General features: G+C 40.6%; 1 protein-coding gene across 1 annotated transcript in view; it reads left to right on the top strand.

The window, feature by feature from the left end:
• Nucleotides 1-1,011: 1,011 nt before the first annotated feature.
• The window catches only part of adgrv1 (adhesion G protein-coupled receptor V1), a 95,557-nt gene continuing 74,097 nt past the window's right edge, over nt 1,012-22,471 (top strand). Inside the window, exons 1-24 of the mRNA XM_053324919.1 lie at nt 1,012-1,197; nt 1,965-2,114; nt 4,826-4,921; nt 5,830-5,934; nt 6,134-6,247; nt 6,850-7,080; nt 7,416-7,753; nt 8,497-8,767; nt 10,264-10,590; nt 11,056-11,232; nt 11,715-11,938; nt 13,065-13,191; nt 13,357-13,542; nt 13,843-14,023; nt 14,435-14,598; nt 14,681-14,804; nt 14,912-15,172; nt 16,211-16,337; nt 16,527-16,750; nt 17,532-18,266; nt 20,045-20,418; nt 21,162-21,341; nt 21,818-21,998; nt 22,203-22,396. Of these exons, the coding sequence (XP_053180894.1) occupies nt 1,012-1,197; nt 1,965-2,114; nt 4,826-4,921; nt 5,830-5,934; nt 6,134-6,247; nt 6,850-7,080; nt 7,416-7,753; nt 8,497-8,767; nt 10,264-10,590; nt 11,056-11,232; nt 11,715-11,938; nt 13,065-13,191; nt 13,357-13,542; nt 13,843-14,023; nt 14,435-14,598; nt 14,681-14,804; nt 14,912-15,172; nt 16,211-16,337; nt 16,527-16,750; nt 17,532-18,266; nt 20,045-20,418; nt 21,162-21,341; nt 21,818-21,998; nt 22,203-22,396 (5,277 nt within the window). The remainder of the gene's footprint in view (nt 1,198-1,964; nt 2,115-4,825; nt 4,922-5,829; nt 5,935-6,133; nt 6,248-6,849; nt 7,081-7,415; nt 7,754-8,496; nt 8,768-10,263; nt 10,591-11,055; nt 11,233-11,714; nt 11,939-13,064; nt 13,192-13,356; nt 13,543-13,842; nt 14,024-14,434; nt 14,599-14,680; nt 14,805-14,911; nt 15,173-16,210; nt 16,338-16,526; nt 16,751-17,531; nt 18,267-20,044; nt 20,419-21,161; nt 21,342-21,817; nt 21,999-22,202; nt 22,397-22,471) is intronic.

Genomic DNA, 22,471 nt, shown 5'->3' with positions numbered 1-22,471 from the left:
AGGAGGGGGAGAGAAAGGATTGAGTGGCCACAATTTAGCTCCCAGCTGGCTCCACCCCACTTGTCATGCTGTGTTGTTTTGTTGTGTTAACCATGACAACTGTCTCAGTGGCTCCATCCAGCTTTAGGATTATTGTGGGTGAGAGAGTTGAGCAGGAGAGGAGAGGATGTGAGAAAGAGAGAGCAGAGGGGAGTAGAAGAGACAAACTAAAAGTGAGGATGATTGGAGGAAGCAGGAGACTAGAAATGATAATTAGAAAGAAAGAAAGGAGAGTGTTGAAGTGCAAAACACACAGTGAGCTTCATGTTAAATTACTGAAATATACTGATCTGACCTGATTTATTCTGGCATGGCATATTAAATTCATATAGTCAAGAGGAATATCATATTACCTATATCCTGACTCTACATTTGTTCACTTTGATGTACATCCATCATTAAAATAGTGAATGAGTGAATAAATTATTAACTATAGAAAAAGTCTTGTAATTTTTTAAAAGTTTGTCTGGGTTTTCCCATTATCCTCAACTCTGAGTTGACTTTAAGAGGAGAGACATCCTATATCTTAACTCTTAAAACTGTACCTTGAGGGTCCCTAAATTTTAGATTTAATTTTGTATATGAATTTGTTTTTATGTTGTTTTTGTTGTTGTTTGGGTTTTTTTGGTGAGTGTATAGTTAGAATTGCATTATCGCGGTTTGAATTGCTAAAACTAACCCTAACACCTAACCCTAACCCTAACTAATGCTTTCTTAAAATCTGACTCACTGAAGCACCTTGTCTATTTGTGATTTAGTTACATCTTTGTATCATTACTATTGCCATTCATGAAGTGGTGTTGCATTTGTTAGATGGTGAAAGATATGTCAAATACATTCAATGAACCTCTCCAACTCTAAATTTGTAACTTCTACAAATATACTTCTTTTATATTTCAATGTATGCACTGTGTCTGTCTCTCCTGCAATTTTAAAAACATTTCCTCCATGTGTTTCCCTCTTTTCATAGGAATGCTCCCTGTCCTCCTGCTAGCCGGGTTGATTCAGGCTCTGTCCATCCCTGGCACTACGTCTGAGTCAGCCACACTGCAGTTCCTTGGGCAGACTGACTTTGTTGTCAACGAGAGCAGCACAGCTGTGATCCGGCTGGTAGTGGAGAGAGTGGGAGACCCGGTCAATGTGACAGCTTTGGTTCTGGTAGGACATCAGACAAACTTGAATACTATATATAATAATATCATATCAATATATTATCCTGCACAAGAAACCCCTCAACCCATAAAGCCACCCAAAGCAGACCATGCAGTAGCACCATCGCTTTGCTCTGTTAAGGCTGTCACCTTTATGTCCAGCTGAGGACCAAGTAACTTTTCATTTATGGTAGCCAGTGATGGCGAAATCAGAGAGTGTGTCTGCAGAAACGGTCTTGGAAATCACAGAATGGGTTTTGGCTTTATGTCCTTGACATGGGGTCTAGTGTCAGCTGCTCACAGTTGGAGTCTGGCAAGGCGAGCTGGCCATGCAGTGGAGTGTGGTCGGGGGTTTCCTATGCCTCTTGATGTCTTAACCATATTTCTTCTTACATTAACTATTATACCTGGACTTCCATTACCTTATGAGTTAATGAAATCCTGCATAATATGATACTTCCTGTCAAGTAACTAACGGACAGACACAGAAACCAACCGTTGAATCACAAAATCTAGCAGATAAATTCACCAGTGGAGAGGAAATAAAGTGACAGGAACACAACATCTGCTCTATGTCGCTGGAAAGAGCTGAAACAGTCAAAAACATTGGCTCAGGGGCATCCCATTGGCACAGTTGTCTAACTCATAAATCATGTACCTGCAGCATCCTAGGTTCAAGCTTCAAGCTTCTTCTCCATTTTACATTTTCAGATAATGCATAAAACGCAGTGTTACTCTGAGTGACACCATGTTGTGTTTGCTTGTTTTATCCAGCTAGAGGGATCTGACACAGGGGACTTTGAAGCCATTAATGCTGCAGCCTTTCTACGGTCCACCGAGTCCAGTAAGACTATCTTTATTGCTGTGAAAGATGATGACTTGCCTGAAGCTGATGAGACATTTACCTTCAACCTCGCACTACAGGTAAAAAGTCCATTGTTTCTCTGAAAGTTTGCGTGACCATGTATGTCAACCTTTCCTTTGCAGACTTGCAGTTATGTGCCAAATATTTCTGGATGGATGACAAATCCCTCTTGCTCCTTCTCTCTCTCCTCTCTGAAGCTACAAGCTTCCTTTCCACAAAAAGTCCCACTGTTCTAATTCTGCCCCTGACCATCTTAAACCTTAACCCCAGCGACTAAGCAATGGGGAGTGGGGGCGTCAACCACAGTAAGCCCTGAGAGGCTTTGAGCTTCAGGGTCTTTGATGTTTGTGCTCTATAGGACTTTTTCCATGGCTGGCCTGGGTGGGGCTACATGTTGTGAGAGTCTCTTAGGTTCCCCACTAAAAGACACCTTTGTGAGGAGAAACTAACTTTGACAGCCACAACCTCACCACACATAGATTAAAGTTATTCTCTAATTCTCTGCACCCATTGACTTCAATGGGCATGTCCGTTCCGTGAATTTATGTGTTCAGCATTGCGATTGATACACTATTGCAGATGAAAACTCAGTTTACAATGAATGAATGGATTCACAACAAAGTACATTACAATAATTTGTATTTATAATAAATATCTAAATATATAATATAAATAATAATAAAATCATTTCTAATAATTTACATTTTAAAGACTTTTTTGTTGGCACCATTAAACACAGAATATTATCAAAAGCCGCTACTCTCTACTATTATAGACTAGATGAAAATAGTAGAACGGACAGATGGTGTGCAATCATTGTTTTTTAGTGTCTTATGAGTCTTATATAGGACAGCTGTAGATTTTTGCATGTTTGAAAATATTTTAGGGGTAGACATTGAAAATCCCTCTCAAAAGAATTACCATCACCTTCAGGATGCCTTACACCTAGAGGCTATCTCCATGGTTTCATTTAGCCTTTAGCTGTCAAGTTTGATTGATGAGCTAGGGGGTGCTGCTCTTGCTGTCGGACTGTCTTATCCCTCACTAAAAGACCTAAAACAAAGGTTGTGCATTGTAAATCACTGATTCTCATCTCTGCACATTCACAAAACTCTCAACAGCTGTCAACAAGAGTGACTTCACAACATTGTTAATTTAATGCTACATTTTTGTGTCATCTGGTTAAAATCCAGAAGTGCAAGCCTGTATTTAGCCAGCCACTAAAGTGAAAGGCTAGCTGAGGCCAACTTAGCCCTTCTGTTTACACTACAGCGAAGACAAAGCTTTGACCAAATGCTACCCTATCAGCTTACTGAGAGACTGTCGGGAAGATGAATGTGCACTACAAGAGGTGTCACAGATCAAGCATAAGGTACAAATAAAGGGTTTATGAGGAAACATTTATCATTGCCAACAATCTGTTACAATAGGAAATGAAGTGTGTGCTACCTAGTTAGAAAGTGGGAATATGACAAAACATTACATAGAAATAGTGCAAAATTGTTGTGGACCAGAGCAGGTGCAGCCTGCCAGCAACACTAACACACAGTGGGCTGTAGCATATTCGAATGAGGGAGGCAGTGTTTTTTGTACTTTTGTACTACTTTTTGTATACAGTTCATATGACAAGGATAGCTTTTAAGTAGCCAATTTGTGTGTTTGTGTGTCGCTGCATAATTGAGTATGTTATTGTCTATGTCTAATGTCTATGATGATGTCTATAATGTCTATATTGAGTGTGTGTGTGTGTGTGTGTGTGTGTGTGTGTGTGTGTGTGTGTGTGTGTGTGCGTGCGTGCGAGCGAGCGAGTGAGCAGACTTCTGGCTCGCTTGGCGGCTTGGCTTTGTTAAATTGTTTGGAGTCTGTGTCTGTGAGTTGACCATTACAAAAGCTCAGCAGCAAAAAGAAAGCTCTACTACAGCTGGGAAAAGCCCTATTTGAATAGAGGGGTGAATGCAGAAGGCTTAAGCACTTGTTGTTGTTGTTTTCTTCTTTGCCTGCTGTCACTTTAACATGCATGCGCGCACACACACACACACACACACACACACACACACACACACACACACACACACACACACACAGTGGTTTTGTAAAGGATTTTCAACAGGATTGCCTTCAGTTTCTGGTTATTATACTTCTTCAAGACTTTCAGAGTCAATGATATTGTAGAATCCTCCACATGCACAAATGAACCTGTATCCAGATGTTTGTATGGTGCAAATGGAAAGCCTGTGCACATGGTATTAGTCAGGACAGTTAGTATTGGAGATACTTATGAAAACATTGGTAAGCTCACAAATGGAAACCTTGGAAGGTAACACAAAATAACATGTTTAATAGGGTTCAAAAAAAGAGAAACTGTCCTTGCACAGATCATAGCTTATGGTTCTATTTGTCAAGTTAAAATCTCAGTGTAAGCCTAGTGAAGTCATTGTTTGATGTTAAGCACACTGAAATTTTGAGTTTGTCAGGTCTTAGTGCCGAGTCACAGAGCACAGCACAAGTCCTGAAGAGGTATCCCACGGAGAGGGAACCTGACAAATCAACTGGGCTGAGACCAGTACTTCCTGTCTTTGTGCCTTCTCACCAGGGCCTCTCAGTGGGAGTACAAGAATGAAGTGAAGACAGGGGATAAGGCTGGCACTCTGGTTTTTACATGAGTGTCAGGGTTAGCTGATGGGGGAAGGGTTGAGGTGTGTTAAAGTACATAGTGTGTATGTGGGCTTGTTTTAACTAACCAATTCAATCAATTCTTTGTACTGTCTAGAGCTCCTCCAATGGCGTGAAACTGGGAACACCAAGCAAGGCAACCATCACCATCCTGTCCAATGACAACGCCTTTGGAATCATTGCCTTCAACTCTGTAAGAAACCCTGTCATCCACATGTATTGTCTTCATTTGTTTATGCACTTTGGTCCTGTATATAATCACCTAAAGAGCATAAAATCTATGATTAATTCAATATATAATAATAGGGAATATAATCAGAAAAAATGATATGATGCCATATTAGCAGTTGTGCCACTAGTCACAAAATGAATTCTGAAAATTGACTACTGGCCAAAATGGGCCACACCAATGCACAATGCACCATGACCACTTGCATACATTTGCATTGCAACTAATTTTATAAAGTTGATCTCACATATATTACTTACCAGTAGAAAAGGGGTCAGAGGTAGAGAAATACAGGCCCACTACAGCAATGATTGGTCCTATCATACCAGTATTATGGTTGTGGGCAATATAAGCGGGTTTCCAGGGGCAAATACAACCACAACATTCCCTGGATTAATTTATCAGTGGGAGTTTATATCATTTCTATGGTAGCTATGGCATATTAGGAACTGTTGCCCCACCAGCCCAGCTGGTCTCATATTAGTGATTCGCCTTGCTTCAAATCTATACAGGCCTTCTGACCATAGTAAATGCATTGATGTATTTACTTATGTACAGTATAAAATTATACTAAACTAATTCCTGTGCCGCATTTCTTTGCTTTCCTTTCTCCTTCTTTATTCCATTCTCCTGAATTTGTTTTGGTCATGACAAATTAAACTAGAATAGAAAAACAAATCTGCTTCTCAAATAATATGTCAATGATTATGACTCCAACTCCTTCATCTCCACTCTCATTATAATATAATTAACTCTAATTTGAATGATCCTAATTGTGAATACACAACTTTGTTGAAATAGTTCAAATTAATTAATTGGGGCTCTATTTCTTTGTTTGTTTCTTTTTCTCTGTCTCACCTTCTTCATTTCAGACTGAGGAGATCATAGTTGATGAGCCAAGAGGAAAGAACCATTATGTGCCTCTCACCCTGATAAGAGAAAAGGGAACATATGGGACTGTGAATGTGAACTTTGAGGTAAGAAGACAACATACATAAAACTAGCAGAACTAAAATACAAACTGGTTTGTTTTTAACTCAACATTCATTTGACAGTTTTTTCTTCTAGTTAAAACAAGACTTGTCACTGCAAGTTTGGAGAATTTTGACCGAAAGAGGAACATGTAATTCTCTCATTGCTCATGTGTAAATATCACTGCGACTTCTTCCTGTTCAGATCTCTGGAGGTCCGAATCCTGCCATTGAGGACCTCAGTCCAGACAAAGGGAACATCACCATCCCTGTAGGACAGGCTGTAGTTCACTTCAGTATTCTCATCCAGGATGACCAGGTACTGAACAAGATCTTCATTCAAGCCACCACATGTGACAGACATGGATTAGCTTGTGACACTCTGTCAGTCTATCTGTCTCTCTAACAATCTTTTAGAGTTACCCCAATTGCCCTGATGGGTGTGGCTGCTCGTCAAAATTTCAAAGTTTGATAGAACAAACCCCTATACTATGCAATACATTTGAGAAATACACAATTAACCATACACATACTGCTGTCTGTACAAATAACTATGATTAGCGATCGCGAATACCCGGGAGATGTCGTGATATGGTCCCGCCCACACCTCAATGAAATATGATTGGCTAAGACAACTGTCAAACTCAAGGTCATGCCCACATTGACTTGAATTATACAGGCCTTCATTACAGCCACCGAAGGTCCTGCAGGGGGAGTCGCTGATTTACCCAGATACCATTGGAAGAAAAATTGTGATGGGTCCATTTCCCGTTCCATTATATTAACCCATTGTTTCCCAAGAAATATTAGTCCATGTTTATAACAATGACCAAGAAATTATTACTAGTGTATTACTCAATGAATAAAAATGATTGAAAACAAAATAATATATGAATGTGCTTCCCTTTCTCTGCGGACCAGATCCCAGAGGATGATGAGGTGTTTTTGGTCAGACTAACGGATGTGGCAGGTGGAGCCTTTCTGAGGCCCAACGCCAGCAGTGTTCAGCTGAGAATCCGGCGTAATGACAGCCCACTGAGGTTCTCCCACTCTATCATCGCAGTACCAGAATCTGCTGGAGTCATTGTCCTCAATGTGACCCGTGGTCATTTAACTGAGGACGGGCCACTCGTCGGCTCTGTTGACACTGAGGTATCTTTCTATGATCCACTTTTTTCTTTTATCAATCTTTAGGTCTCTTTTATTATTAATATTCATTATCTGTTGACCTTACCAACTTACTGGACAATTGTGCATGTTGACTTCTGCAGTGTGTAGACATTTGGTTGTTGAAGAACAGGGCTAACTTCTATAATTATATACATGCAGTATAGTAGTATTAAAAGTGTGTGTATGTATGTGTATGTGTATCTATATATATATATATATATATATATATATATATTTATATGTACAGTATATTGCTGCATAAAAAAACATTAAGCATGAAACATTTTTTTAAAACCTCTGGACTATACTGTCTTTAGGTCTCTGTAGATTACATGGTGGTGAGCGGTGAAGGACTGGGAAGCGCCACACCAGCTGTGGATTTCCTTGACCTACAGCCAGTCAGAACAATTACATTCCCTCCATTTGTCTACAAGACAAGCCTGCTGTTTAACATCTTCGATGACAAAGTGCCAGAAATCGCAGAATCCTTCCATGTGGTCCTGCTAGAGGAGACAGTTGGAGGAGATGCTGTTCTAGTACCACCCAACACTGTCCAAGTGACCATCGAGCCCAACGATAAGCCTCATGGTGTCCTGTCCATCAGCAGCAGTGCAATACTTCAGCCAATCAGCATCAATGAAGACCTGACACAGAGGTGGAAAACTTACGAATACACTATGATGAAAAATGTGTGCACTGCCCGTGCAAAATCTGTTTTTCCATGTGTTTTTACTACAAAGTCAGACATCTCAACTCTCCCTCATATTGATAGCAGCTCCCTGACACCTGCAAATTAGATACAATCTCCTGAAATCTGGAGCGTGCAAGCAAGAGTGTGCGCTAGAGAGTGACTGTATGTGTGTGTGTGCGACTATTAACGCAGCGCGTGTGAGAGCAATGGACCTGAAATTACTTTTTCCAGGTTGGGATGTCTGTAAAGTAGCCTGGGCTATTCGAAGTGTTTTCAGTTTCATCCATTTTTTTGAGGTTCTGAAGTGTATTTCACATTTTAGCTGCCAAAGCTCCACTGCCTTATACCCTCTCTAACTGTGGTCCTGTGCTGTGCTCAGTGTGCTGTGTGAGAGGGGGAGTGGCCAGCGGCTAGAGCAGCAACAGCAAATGCTTCTTTTAGGGATATATTTATCTATATCTTTTACATTTCTTATCCAAACAACATCACTGCACTTACTCGTACTCGTAGCAAGACACCTCTCACGTTTGAAATCAATCGGATGAATGGTTCGAGAGATATGCGAATAACAGACAGACAGACAGACAGATGTTCCTGTCATTTATAGATAGATACTGTAACTTCTTTAATAGCTACAATGCACATCTAACTATGAGTGTATTTAATAAAAAGGTGTAAGTTTTTGTTTTTTTCTATCTTTCCACTAGATTTGATGGCATCATTATTGTAAGAAACGGAGGCAGCTATGGTGATGTGTCTGCCAACTGGTCCATCAGTAGAAACTCCAGTGACCGCTCCCCAGTGTCAGATGACTTGAGTCCTGCAGCGGGGACAGTGACATTCTCTGCCGGCCAGGTGACCGCTGTGATTCCAATAAACATCGTGGCAGATGATCTACCTGAAGAGGCAGAGGCCTTTATTCTCAAGCTACTGCCCAATACTGTAACCGGAAATGCTGAGGTTGATGAGCCCATGGAGGTCAGTTCAGAGGAGATCTTTGATAGACTAGTGTTTGTGTATTTAATTGTAACTTCTATTTGATGCTATGATGTGGTTGTGAAAGAGAGCAAATAGAGAGAGAAGGGTGCACTTGTTGGGGAACATATCCTCCAGATGCATGTGTTTTGCATGGTTGTGTGCTTTTGTGTGATCTACTGTAAAGTACAGTGGCAAACTTGGCAGATTCTGCAAAAGTAGACCCCTTAGTCTGTCAATTTGCTCTGTGGGTGTTCCCTTAATGTGGCTGAATCAAAACAAAACGGAAACAGCAGGCACACTCTGTGTGTGGTGTCTGTGTGTGTGTTTTTTTTTAGAAAGCATGGGTAAAGTGGTGACAGGTTTTTTATAGCTTCAATTTTTGTCCAAGCCTCTTGGCTATGTGTGAAAGCACTGGGCACATCTCAGTCTTGTTTATGTTTGAGGCATGAGATGAGATGCACACAAACCCTGCTTTGTTCGCTCACAAACACACAACACACAGCACACCACCTCAGGTTGTGAGGTTACAGGGCCTGTTTGCCATCTGTGTATAACGAGTATGCTCAGCAGAAATTTCTTTAAGAATTAACAGATGACTTTAACAGTGGGACAAGTGAGTCAGTGTTATGTTTCATTAATGTTACAAATGATAAATCATGCACACCAACACACATTATGCAAAGCTGTAAATCAGATCTTGTGAACATGCCAGGCAATGCATGAGACAAGTGTAGTTTTCAGGGAAATGAACCAGCCACAGTTAAAACGCTCATGAAAACTACTCTAGCAGACTTAGCAGAGTTAATTAAAGAGGATGCCTCTCTAAAGTTAGCTCAGGGCTCTGTTTTACTACTTTCAGTCCCACTTGTTTTCTTTCTTCTCTGTTCCTCACCTCTCCTCATTTCTTTCCATTTTCAAGATTCAGTTTTAGTCACTGAAAAAGAGGATATGTAACAAATTCCAACAGGGTATTGATGAGATATCTGAACTTCATAGCAATTACCATCTCACACTCACACTGCACCTGGCTTGGAGTTGCTACCTCTTATAAGCAGTGTGGTGAAGACCCATGTGTAACACATGTGAAATCCCATTCTTTTCCGAGACAAGAAGTGTATAAAATGAATTGCACAGAATTTAAATGTGACTATATTGTAACCACCTATAGTCACCTGTAAAGTCAGCCTTAACTTTAATTTTACTGATGGGACTTTTTGGGTACAATTTACAACTTAGCAGAGAAAAAATACCTGGCACTATTTGGAAAAAGTACCTTTGAACTTCTCAGTTTTGTCCTCATGCTTGAGTCTATCATCTTACTTTTTTCACTGTATCTGCAAACAATACTCCACAAACAAGTTATTTGTGTTCTATGAAATGTGTATTTGATCATGTCCTCCTCAGTGAACATATAAAATCTACATAATCTCCTTACCTTTGCTAATTTGTCAATTATACTCTTAATCTTTTCATGCTCTCATCCACTCTTTCCCCAGATGGTGTTCTACATCCAAGATAGTGACGATGTCTATGGGATGTTTCAGTTTAATTTGGCAAAAGAGCAAAGCATACAGAGCCAACCTGAGGGCCGTTTCCTGTCACTAAACTTCCTGCGGGATGGAGGCATGCTGGGTGATGTGTCTATGACTCTCATAGCCCTCTACATTCCTGCAGGTCCAATAGACCCAGCGTTGGCCCGTGACCAGGTTCTGAATGTTAGCAGGTCCGTTAATGTGGTGTTCTCCCATGAGCAGGATGTCCATGTCATACTGCCAATCAGGAATGATGCCTTTCTGCAGAATGGGGCTCATTTCTTAATACAGGTAACAATTCTGGAAACATGTTAAAGTGAAACACATACATAACACATGATTTGATGAAATCACATTTGCAAGCATACGTTTTCTGTGTGTTTGCTCTTTGGGATAAATCAGTCCTATCCTCATTTGAATGTGAGAATGGCTTGACACTGGCACTCAAACCTGGCATGTTTCTATGGGAATTGCCCAACTGTTGAAACTAACAACATCACCTAGCTCTTAAAGCAAGCAAAAACATACTAGAAAAGCCTTCCTTACATTCAGAACAATAATCACACCACACACTTAAATTCATTTTAACTGTAAACATAAATGTTGTGAATGAAGCTCTTACTTCAATTATTCTGTAAAAGTGACAGAATAGAAATAACGAGATGTAATAACAGCTGTACTGATGAATTTTAAGAAAAGGAACATCTAAATATCTATTCCTTGTTTGAATGTTGGTTTTTTTTCTCTTTGTCCTAGTTGAATGCGTTGGAGCTGGTAGATATTCATCCTCAAATTCCCTCAAACAGCCCAAGGTTTGGGGGACCTCTCAACCTAACCCTGACGGTCAGCCCAGACATTGCCAATGGGGAAATCGGATTTACTAGTAACACCACAGTGGTGGTTTATGAACCAGAGGATACCAATACCAGCATGGTAAGATACAACCCCCCATTTCAGCACTGGTACATACTGATAGTTTAAGGTCTGTGTTCAGTATTTTTTTATTTGATTAAAAAATATATAAATGTACTGGAAAGCAAAAATAAACCATTCATGAACTATTAGATATAAATAATCCTGTCAGGAAGACACAATACTAACCCTAACCCTAACCCACTGTTTCATTTATGTTTTTATTAATAAATATCACCTTTTTGTGAACACAATCCGGCCCACTGACCTGCTTTGTTTAACATTCCTTTAAAGGATTCCAGTGCCAAATACAATCTTATCCCCTTTATGTGCGGGGGTGGCACTACAAGATATTCGACATAAACATTTTGGTCCTCATACGCTCATACACAGTAACAAAATGCATCTCTAATGTTTGCCACCATCCTTCTAGTCAGAAACCAAGTTTTCTGTTGGTACATGTACAAATGTTTTGTAGTTCATTTTCACAATGTTTGTTGCAGGTGAACCTTCCTCTGCGGCGTGATGGGACAGATGGTCAGGCTGTAGTGTTCTGGAGTCTCCATCCAGTCGGAGCCAGTCGTGGGGATGTAACAGTGAATGATCTGCAACCTTTAAGTGGCTCTGTTGTCTTCCTCTCTGGGCAGAGCGATGCCTCCATCAATCTCACTGTCTTGGCTGACAATATACCAGAAGTCAATGAGACCTTAGTGCTCACTCTGGATAGGTAAGGAGTGACATTGAACACATAATGTTGTTAATTATCAACGTTGATTAGAAGCTTCTGTTCTGTACACAAATACATTTGGTGGGTTTAGAGTGTGAATATCATGTAATATTTTAAAGCCAACTTGCAAGTGAGTACAGTGGGATCGGACAGAGCGGGTGCGATCTCATACCATACCTCCCTTGATTCTCTGTAGATGTGTGTGGGTGGGTATGTGTGTTTGTAGTGGCGGTTTGGGGGTGGGTTCATCTGTTAGTCTATGTTCTGATGAGAACAGCACCTCTGCTTCCCTCCCACTCCTCCCCTGCAGGGTGGAGACTGCACGCTTTATAGTGTATTTCGGGTAAGTGGAGAGTGGAGTGAACCTGGGCCTTTTGTGTAGCATGAATCAGGGCCTTGTTTTTCAGAGAAGGGCCTACTTCAGGATTTTTGGGGTCTTTGGTTGATGTGGGGATGAGGGGTTTTGGGGTGGGGGACTCTGGGATGGTGTGAAAAAAAGGGAACCCAAAAGAAAGTGGTTGTGGGGAGTAAACACAGTATCTTCTTTATGTGTTTCACTCTAATTTAACCAGGCTTGATTGTATACCCTTTTGAAGATGTCAGTGTTTGTATGCATGCAGTGCCTTGGCTGTGACTGTTTGTTTGGAGTACTTCATTTCTTTGTCTCTAATTTACCCGTTATGTGATGCTTACTTGGCTCCAATTTTCTGAACACACACACACACACACACACACACATACACACACCCACACACACACACACACACGCACACACTTACTCACACCCCTCTAGAGCAATAAAAATGCTGGTACAGTGTTGATTGACATTGTTAATAAGAGGTGTCTTAACAACAGGTCTTAAGTATACGGAACAAATGATGGATGATCATCACACAATACAAGCAATGTTTAGATTAAAGCTCAGCTGTTTTGTCGTGATATTTTGCATGATGTTGATTATGTTGAACAACAGCAAATGCAAGACAAAACGTTATAGGGTACATTTATGTTATGTGCCTTCCTTGCTTACACCCAACCCAGCTTGACAATCCCTTATTAAGGAAGGCATTATAAGTAATATTTAGCCAAATACAGCAACATATTTTGTTCACTGTATGTTTCCCAGGAGTAATGTGGAGAATCAGATCCTGAAAGCTGGCTTTACCAGCAGAGAGATTGTCATATTGGAGAACGATGATCCTGGGGGAGTCTTTGAGTTCTCTCCATTCTCCAGAGGTCCATGGGTCATCAATGTAAGTCTAACTGCAGTTTCAGACTATAAGATTACATTTGTTTGTATAGTTTGTATCTAACTAGCTACAAATGGTATGAACTGATACTTACAATAATGAAACTCCACAGATTGTTATTTTATCTGTTCAGATTACATCTGTACTCTTTAAAACTTTTGCACCTAGGAGGGTGAAACTGTGGAGCTGTATGTGGTCAGAGCCCAGGGACAGCTGTTAAAACAGCTGGTACGATATGCCGTCATGCCTTCAGGAAACACTGAGTTCTACAGCGCCACAGGCATCTTGGAGTTTAAACCAGGGGAGAGAGAGGTGGCGGTGGCATTGGTGGCTCGGCCTGATGGTGTGCCAGAGGTGAGAATATTTTCATTAAAGTTAATATAATATTAATTTCCTTCATGACAAAATAATGTCCATTTAATTTGCTTTAAATCTTGTTTAGAATAATAAGTCAATTTGGTCTTCATTTGATTCAAAGTGTGTCTCATGAAACATGTCAAAATATGTCAACTGGTTTCCATACTGCTGTAATGTATTTAGCTTTTGATATAATCTATAACAGATTGTAAAGATGATGCTGTTTTTGATGCATGAAAACCTGTGTGTGTGTGTGTGTCTCTGTGTGTGTTTTTATGTGCGTATGTGTGCATGCAGCTGGACGAGACTTTTTCTGTGGTACTTAGCAGCCACAGCACTCCACCCAGTCGCCTTGGCAACCACAGGGAGGTCAACATCACAGTGCGGAGGAATGACGACCCCTTTGGGGTCATTGAGTTTGCCCAATCAGGACTGACAGTGGCAATCAATGAAAGCAAAGGGAAAGAGATGCACAAGGGTACTTTGGATTAGCACTCTTTTAGATAATAGTGATACTTTTCCATGTCAAGTGGTATCTCATTGACCCTTAAATTTAACCTAATTGGATGAATTACAGAACATTTTTCAGTTGGACTGTGAGAGTTTGTAATTTACTGTAAAGAATGTTTATGTCCTAGTTAATTAAAAACTGAACAACCAATGTTGTAAATAAAATGTGTTTGTGGCAGAAAGTTCACATAGATTAATGAGTACTTTGTTCAAGTTGTGGAGCCAGCAGGCAAAAAATGTGTGCTAAAAACCTAAAAACAGAAGCCAGTAGCCAGAGAAAAACATAATAATTATATATCAAGATTAAAAGGACCACATTTGATGACTTGAGGGAAAGTTATTTGTCTAAATACCTCTGTCTATTCTGACTCTATCCCAGCGGTGTACCATGTAGTGAGGAACAGGGGTCACTTCGGAGAGGTGTCTGTCTCCTGGGTCTTGGAGCCAGCCTTACCTGGAGACGTTAGCCCACTCCAGGGAAACATCACCTTCAAGGAGCGCGAGTACCTGAAAAACCTCACTCTCTTCTCTGAACCCGATGAGGTAAAAAAAAAAAACTTAACTGAACTCAATAATGCATGCCAACCCAATTTGAGTTTGAATTTTCATTTATTTTTTATTTAAGATCCCAGAGGACATGGAGAATTTCACCATCACACTGCTAAATGCTACAGGTGGAGCAAGAATGGGAAACATTCTCAAGGCAAATTTACAGATTAATAAGAATGATGACGCCATTTATTTTTCTGGTACGAAATGTAATCTTCAGAAAGACTAATAATATATTCATTCATTATTGCTACAGCCACTCACTCCCCTCATCTGTTTCTGACCTTCTCTCTTGCCTTGTCTTAAGAACCTGTTATCGTGCGCCTTCAGGAAGGTGGCATGGCCAACTTCACTGTTCTGAGGGCGGGACGGGCAGACTTTCTTGCCACGGTGATGTACCGTGTGGAATATGGTGATGCATCGCCAGATGACCTCACCCTGCTGAGTAATGACACATTGCTGGTGTATGACGTGGGTGAATGGATGAAGAACATCTCTGTGGCTGTTGAAGATGACAACATACCAGAGACTAATGAACCCTTCTATATTGTTCTATACAATGCCACAGGTGAGTATATGCTTCTTTTCAAACATGACGTTAGTTCAGCAAAGTATTTTATGTTAGAAGGATAGTGTCTGTGAATCAGTGGTCATGTCAGATAATGTAGTGGACATGTCAAATCTTCATATTCATATATTAATCCCTTAAAAGAATGTTACCAATAGCTGCAAGTCAGTTACAGATCTCACCTCAATAACCTTTCTTGCCTTATTGCAAGTTGTATATGTGCACAGAAGGGTAGCTGGGTTATTTAACATTGTCTGTCTTAACACTGAATGCTCTCCTAATCCCAGTATTGTCTGTCAGGGATGGGGATGAAAGACTAGTGGGCCCCAACAGGACCTTAATTAACAGGCTTCAGACTTTTTAAGACACAAAGACTGATTACTCCACTGGCCTCTTTCTTTTTACTTAATGACATGAAGTAGAGTAGAGTAAGGGTCAGGCTCTGGTTCACGCCAGGGGATTGTCCTCTATGTAGGGATTGCATTAAAAGTCAATAACCCTCATGTTAGAAGTCAATCAAACGCATACTGTGACACTAACACCCTTTACCTTGACTTTTTAATTATGAGCAGTTTTGCATACCTATTTCAGTGTTCTTGTAGTCTGGCAACTTGAAGTATATGCTTGTTAGAGGTCACTGCACTTGTGTGAATGTTATTTCAGCTAAATATGCTCTGGTAGCTTTTATTTCTTCCTTGATTTTATACAAAAAGCTTAAAGGTTTATTGAGGCTCTATCCTTGAGTTTTTTTCACTTTGACTCCTTTGCTAAGAGAAGCCCTTACTTATGAACTCTAGCTTTTTCATGAATAAGAAGCCCTTTCCTCATTGGCCTGGTTGCCATAGTTATGGCATGCTATGTTAGTGAGACAGCCTCCCCCTATTGCATGAAATATAGAATGACAATAACAATATGGCCAGCAAAATCCATGTTAGCCTCCTTTGTGCCTATATAGTGTATTTGTAAGCAAGGCATCTTTTTTGGCAACTCTGACATAACATCACCATGACTAACTTGATCTTATTTGTATAAACACAGGTGATGCTGTTGTGTATGGAGCAGACATTGCTACTGTGGTGATTGAGGCCAATGATGATGCCAATGGGATTTTTTCCCTTGAGCCAACAGAAAAAAGGGTTGAAGAGGGAAAAACCAATAATTTCTAGTAAGGAAAGTTTCTTTTGTGCACAGCATCTCATGATAATTTAAAAAAAATATTTATTGTAACATTTTCTGAAGAGTGGCTTCAAATGCTTTTAAAAATATTTTGTATTGATAAAACTGTGACATTTTCACTGTCACTTTTGAGATAAATATTTCATGATTGTTAAAATTATTTTTCTATCTGTCCCAGTGTCCTGCGTTCAAGGGGTCATTTTGGTAATGTCACAGTCTTCTGGCAGCTTTATGCCAACGACTCAATAACCCCACTGGATGAAAACCAGGAGTTCACCAATACATCTGGCTCCATTACCTTCATCACTGGGGAAGAGTCTAAGCCTATTGTCCTGGAAGCCATCTCAGATAAGCTTCCAGAGTTCAATGAGTTCTTCGTCCTCAGGCTGGTTAATATCTCAGGTGAGTTCAAGACAAAAGTGATAGATTTGACAGATAATGTAAACATGTATAAAGTTTTTTGTTTGTGAAGTGGCAGCTGCTATAATGAATGATTATTGACATTAAGGTTAAACTAAGAATAACATTTAATTTTAGTCATCAAATAGGCTTTCTATATTGAGAATTCCAAGAATGAAAAAGAAGGATCACATTAAAGCATTTTGCTGGCGATTTTCTATATTATTTAGCAAATCTCAAGTTGTCCAAAAACACATCAAAGAGTCACACCCCTGCACTGGGTGACACGTTCCTTCGTCCCTGACAACACAGGTACAGTCACGTTATCATAGCTTGTTTAGAAACAGCCCTAAATAGAAATAGTGATAAAATAGCAACCAGCCACTGCATGCGCAAAAAGTAGTGGCATCTGCTATACTATGAACCTCACTCCTGAATGTTAATATTTTATTGCCGTTTTTACTCTTTGAAGCCGTTTTTCTACACATGCTATGTTAACCACTCTTTTCAGGAACGGAGGAACATGTCACCCAATGCGGTGATTGTGACTCAGTGATGTGTTTTTAATAATTTTTGGACAGCCATGGAGGTCTACAGCAGAGAGGAATGCAATATATCAACCTTTGGATAATGCCCAATAATTGGGAGTAGGATGAGTCCATTGCTGGCTTTGCTCTGCACACTGTTTGTTAACAACAAGAAAAATATGGAGAATTACCAACTAAATCATTTAAATCATTTTCTTGTTGCAAAAACCCTTCAGTTCTTGTCTTTATATTTTAAGGTGGTTACCCAGGGGAGGATGGACGACTGGCTGAGACTTTTCTGAATGCCTCACTTGTCATCCCTTTCAACGATGATCCATTCGGTGTCTTTGCCATCACTGACAGCAACCTAGACCAAGAAGTAGCTGAAGATGTTCTCTCGGAGGATGATATGGCTGACATCACTACTTTCACCATCCTCCGACAGCAGGGTGCTTTTGGTGATGTGCGGGTTGCCTGGGATATTGTTTCTGGCCACTTCCCAGATGGCCTTCCTCTGATGGATGACCTGCTCCTTGTAGCTTCATTCCCAGATGAGGTTGAAATGAGGCCTCATGCCAGAAGACACCACTCAGCCACAGACACTTATTTTTTCTCTGGCCTTCCAAGAGCCTATGGGATTATCTCCCCTGAAGATGGGCCTGCTCCTCTTGGAAACTTTACCTTTTCTGCATGGCTAGTGCCTAGACCAGACACGGATGGCTTCATTGTCTCTAAAGGTACCAGGAATGGGACCTTGTATTATGGAGTAAAGGTCCATGTCAATGAGTCTCATGTCACAGTGATGCTGTACTATACAGTGATGGGGTCAAACAATACCCAAGTGGCTCGAGCCACTGCTGAGAAATTTGTGGAGGAGAATACATGGTTACATGTGATCATTACAGTCGATGATGGGATTATTGAGTTCTTCCTTGATGGAAACCCCATTCCTGGAGGGGTGAAGAGCATCAAAGGAGAAGGAATCACTGATGGTGAGCTATTCTACAGTATTAGAGATTTATTAAACATAACATAATAACATTATTTTGATTAGGTTTTATGTAGAGTGTGTGTCATATTCCTGTTTATTACTTTCAACTTGTGTTTGTTGTTCCTTGTAAATACAGTTTATTTATGTTTACCAAGTTATCACAACTTTTTAGCTTGTTCCACTCAATATCTACTTGGGCATAAAAATGAGGCCCCTGTGCATCTCTGATGACTCATGATGCTTGAAAACTCCATATCAAAGTACTGATACCAGATTACATTCATAGATGAAACATTTTGATGACAAATGTAGACAAATGTAAATAATTTTGTCTGAAACCTTTTATACATTGACATTTTGTTTTTAATACCAAAGAACAAAATCTACTCAGGCTAAGTTGTGACTTTACTCACCCTGAAAATTCAGATGACTGTTCACTGTTGTTTCAGCACCATGGTCAGTGTCAGAAAGGCACAAATATCATGCTCATGTCTGTGTAGTAATTATGTTATTGGTGGCCCATGTGTAAGTTTGTGAGTTAGCTATTATGATTGTGTGTGTGTGTGTGTGTGTGTGTGTGCGTGCGAGCGTGCGTGCGTGCGTGCGTGCATGTGTGTGCAAAACTGTATGTATGACTTCTTCTTCTAATTATTCACATAAGGAAAGATAACAAGTCTACATGCATACATATAGATGCATGAACCCTCGCACACACACTAATGCACATTCACGCACACACACAAACACATGCGGTCACACACACACACAAACCTCTCAGTTGCTTCTTCATTGTTCAGAACTATTGGGACTCTGCGATGCTTCAGTGACCACTCAGCCTCAGCACTGCTGGATATTGTTACTGCTAAAGGGAATCAGTCGGCATTTTCTTTTCTTTATAATTAATGCAGACAATGGTGGCAGCTTGTATTGGACCAATAGCTCCCAGAGGCGAAATAGGTGGCTCCTTGGCTAACTTCAATCACCATAGATATATACATAATCATCAGTTTTGTCATTTGTTATTGTCTGCTACTGGTAACTCATCCCACAGATGGACCACTTTGTGTCAGGCCTTTGTACTTGCTCACTGTGGCAGATTTCCTGCATTTGTCCCATTTTGTACAAGTACAGGAAATGATAGCCATGTGAGGTGTAAGTGTATTAATGAGTAATGAGAAAGAGCTAGACTAGACCTCGGCAGCATTTGGTGACTTAATCAAGATTCTGTTTTTGGTCACAGTACACCTAGAATAGCAACCAATGTAGTTCCACCATTGACAATAATATTATATGACCCGCCCCTCATTGTAATTGTAGGTGCTATATGAATAATTTAAGTAATTCATAGTGAGTTAAGCTCATGATTGATTATATTTTGGGTTTAATATTAGTTCATGATTTAATTGCATTTAAAAATATTAATTCAAGTCATAATTAGTATTTTCAATTAGTATTAGTATTTTCAGTGTTTAGAAGCGAAAATTAGTGAATGACCTGACTGTGTTCACACTCTTTTTTGAGCCATTAGAAACATTTTGGATCGAGTTCAGGAGATCAGACAAGATAGAGACAGTTTCAACAGTTATCAAGTCAGGAGAATTATACAACACCAGGAACACAAGTTATTCCAACAGCTTGTGACCCTCTTTGCACCACATAAATCTACTACTAAATGTCAGTGTTTCCTCAGTCATATTGTTTGTCATATGTGTTACATATTCTATGTCAGCTGCTGGTTATATAAAATATTGTATACTGTTTTGTATATGTCTTCTCCAGGACCTGCTTCACTGTTTATTGGATCAGATCCTGAGGGTGAACAGCGGTACACAGGCCTTCTCCAGGATGTTCGGTTATATAGGACAAAGCTGAACCGCAGCCACATCCACGAGCTTCACACCCAGCCTGCTAAAATAGACCTGCGTAACATCTCAGGTTACTTACGGTACCGGCAGGACGAGAGGCAGAAGTCGTTTGTGATAGAAGTAAGGGATGATAATGAGGAGGAGGGAGAGGAGGTCTTCTATCTTCAGCTGGTGGCAGTGCACGGGGGAGCCCGCCTTCCCCTCCCCAGACCCACTGCCATACTACGAGTCATGAAAAGTGACAATGCCAATGGACTTTTTGGATTCACCGGTGCCTGCATACCTGATGTAAGTGCACAGTATTTAGTGACGGGCATTTAGTGTGACAAATTTTCTTTTTTAAGCATCTAAAAGTACCTCACAACACTGCAGTTTGAACTGCATTTTTTTAAATTGTAAATCAGACCAAATTAGGTGTCTTCTGAATAAGCCTGAGTCAACATGTCTGTCATTATAGTAGTATTTGTCAGTGTCATCACTCAGTTGTGTTTACAGAGAAAACATATGCATAGAAACACATGTAATGGAAACCCACTGGTTTGTCAGTCCCTGTCCTGCTGCATATTTCATCACACTTCATGCTTGGCTGCAGCAAGAGCATGCTCTCCCTTTTTAGTTGGATTGGATGGGTGGACTCATGTTGGCCCCTCTCAGGTAAAGTGACAGCTGGTGTGGCTGCAGCAGGTCTACCAGTCAGGGCATTCCTGTAGAAGTAGATCAGGAGTTCCAGCACTGGAAACGGGAGATCTAGTTCCTCATTTCCATCAGCACAACAGGTGGCAGGGCTGGCAATGGCATTCCATCAGAACTAGAGGGTCCTCTCTATTTACTAGACCCTTTGGTGATAAAAAGGCATACAGGCATGTGGGCTATCAGGTACCCCTTCTCTAAATCACATTATTACTGTGCTGGAATTTGATAGGGCCATTAACTGTTAAGCATGACTGCAGTAAATGACTTTAATAAAATGCATTCAGTATTGATCACTTCCTCCAATGTTGTCATTTTTATTCCCTTGTTTGTCCTTACAGACCACTGACGAGGGCTCCACCATTTCTTGTGTGATTGAGCGTATGCGAGGATCTCTGGACCATGTGTATATTAACTACACTGTTACCCAACTGGATGTCGTGGACAGTGAGATGCCAGCCCATCAGGATTTTGTTAATGCAACTGGAGCTGTACTCTTTGTGCCTGGACAGCGCTCTGAGGTGTGGGTACTGTGTGTGAGAATGACTCAACCATTGGACATGTATGAATGTGACTTTATATGAGCTGAGGAAAACCCCTCTGAGGTAATCCACGGTCACACATGTAGGTGAAATAAGTGTGATACACCTATTGTGCATTGTTTTTACATATCAGTAAACTGATTTCAAATACATTTTTTATGTCTGGTTTAACAGCAGTATTTTAGTCACCTAATTGCAATGTTACTTGACAACCAGCCCCACCTAGTGGTTGCTTGTTTGGCATTTACTGATGAGTCAACAGGTGTCAGCTGTTGATTAAGCTTAGTCTTTAATCCTTTGGCACCCAACACACACACACCATGAACACACTGTACAAAAATAATGTACTTAGTTAGACTCTGTTATGCAAAATCAAGTATTTAATCCCAGTTGAGTGAGATACAGCCTGGACTCAAACATAACACAAATGTACTGGATGTGCATTGTTTTTTTAGGTACTGAACCTATTGGTGTTGGATGACAACCTCCCAGAGCTGGCAGAATCCTTTCAGATCGCACTGGTGTCAGCAGAGTCTGGTGATGGGAAGCCAGGCTCCACCCCCACCAGTGGAGCAAGCATTGACCCCAACAACTCTGTTAACACTATTACTGTCACAGCCAACGACCATCCCTATGGTACTTACTCACACACCAAGGAAACAGTGTTACTATTATTAGTAGTATGTTGTGATAAGTGGGTTACCAGGTTAACTGAAACTAAGTACAACTTTCTCTTACCTTCTCCCCTTCACTCGCTTCACTTTTTCTTGTAGCACATATTTTTCCCCTATCTCCTTTGTTCTAATCATCACTATAACTCACAAACACACTTATTTCCAGGCCTGCTGCAGTTTCAGCCCAGCCTTCCAGGGGAGGGTTTGATCGCTCCGGCTTTAGAACCTGCCCACATCACTGTTAATGAGGAAGATGGACAAGTCCGTCTGGCGGTGGCCAGGGCCCAAGGCCTTTTGGGTAGGGTCATGGTAGGATACAGGACCACCCCCTTTACAGCATCCAGTCCTGAAGACTATGAGGTTGGTTTCCCCTAAAGTCTTTTATCTTACTGATGCTATGCTGATTTTGATAAATGTAGAGGTTTGAAGTTGATG

This window comes from Scomber japonicus, chromosome 9 (assembly GCF_027409825.1).
Source record: "Scomber japonicus isolate fScoJap1 chromosome 9, fScoJap1.pri, whole genome shotgun sequence".
Lineage (NCBI taxonomy): Eukaryota > Metazoa > Chordata > Actinopteri > Scombriformes > Scombridae > Scomber > Scomber japonicus.
Note: the sequence above shows the minus strand (reverse complement) of the source record. Positions and strands in the feature narration are given on the sequence as shown.